Source organism: Myotis brandtii, unplaced genomic scaffold (assembly GCF_000412655.1).
Source record: "Myotis brandtii unplaced genomic scaffold, ASM41265v1 scaffold187, whole genome shotgun sequence".
NCBI classification, from domain to species: Eukaryota; Metazoa; Chordata; class Mammalia; order Chiroptera; family Vespertilionidae; genus Myotis; species Myotis brandtii.
In genome coordinates this window covers 2,818,389-2,819,511 of record NW_005356944.1, presented here as the reverse complement: position 1 = coordinate 2,819,511, position 1,123 = coordinate 2,818,389, and the positions used below count along the sequence as shown (strand labels likewise).

General features: G+C 57.0%; 1 protein-coding gene across 1 annotated transcript in view; it reads left to right on the top strand.

Annotated features, from left to right (window-relative positions):
- Nucleotides 1-362, top strand: part of TMEM134 (transmembrane protein 134) — a 5,665-nt gene extending 5,303 nt beyond the window's left edge. The window contains exon 7 of the mRNA XM_005864485.2: nucleotides 24-362. Coding sequence (XP_005864547.1) covers nucleotides 24-106 — 83 coding nt within the window. The 3' untranslated portion in view covers nucleotides 107-362. The remainder of the gene's footprint in view (nucleotides 1-23) is intronic.
- The last annotated feature ends 761 nt before the right edge of the window (nucleotides 363-1,123 follow it).

Below are 1,123 nucleotides of genomic sequence, written 5' to 3'. Positions count from 1 at the left end.
GCGCTGACTGGCCCCGCCCACAGTCTACCACGTGATCTTCATCTACTGCGCGGTCAAGGGCCACCGGGGTTTCCAGTTCTTCTACCTGCCCTACTTTGAGAAGTGAGCCGCCCATGGACATACCGACAGCAGGAATCCACGTCGTCGGCCCCGGCGGCCTCCTCTCGTCCCCAGGGGGCGCTCTCGGCCATTGTCCAGTCCGGAGTTTGCTCAGGAAGTTTGGGGTCTGCCGACCCTGCGCCCATTACCTGGGCCTGGCAAGTCGCCCTTTGCCTGCTCTGTGCCTTAACTTATCCTCGGGCCCTGGGACTACTGAGTGGTGGAGTTGTACGCTAATAAAAGGGGTGCTTCTATCCAGCAAAGAATTGCTCTTTCCTTCCAACCTGCCCACAGCCCCCTGCCGCAAAGGCTGCCCCCGGGACTGAAGGGCGCCAGGACCACCCCTCCCCGCACTGTGCACAGGACAGCCCTGATGCTCCACGACTTGCCCGGCTGCGCGTTATGAGCAGAGCTGGATCCTTAGACTCTTCGGCCCTGAAAGCCTGGGGGGGCCTCTTCCAGCCTCCACATTGCCCCAGCCCCTTTTTCCACCTGCAGGGGCAGCATTAGTTCCTGTCCTGGCCAAGGGCACTCGGATGACGCAGGCCTGGGGCCTGGAGGCAGCTATCCTGGTTCCAGTCTGGCTCTGGGGCCCTGGGCGGCCACAGCCAGCTCTGAATGTGGGCCATGACAAGGCAGCGGCCCAGCCCCCTCCACCCACTGCCCTACTTCCTAGGCCCAAGGGTTGGGAGGAATAGGAGACAAAGGACAGGGGATAAGGGCTTTTGGACAGTGAGCTCAGTGATCAAAGACTCTTAGAACCACAGAACATTGGGAACAGGCCGTCTCAGGATTTTGAAAAATCCAAATATTTCAGAATCTTAAGAACAAGGAAACAAAATATTTGAGAACCTGACATCTGAGATCGTAAGAGCTACCATTTATCAAACTCTTAGAAGGCACCAGGACCTGTGCTAAGCACTTAATACAGGTTATTTCTGGTCCTCACTTCCTCAGTCCCATTTTACAGATGAAAGACCCAGAGAGGTTGACTCACCCAAGGGCAAAGTTAGGGTCATAGCCA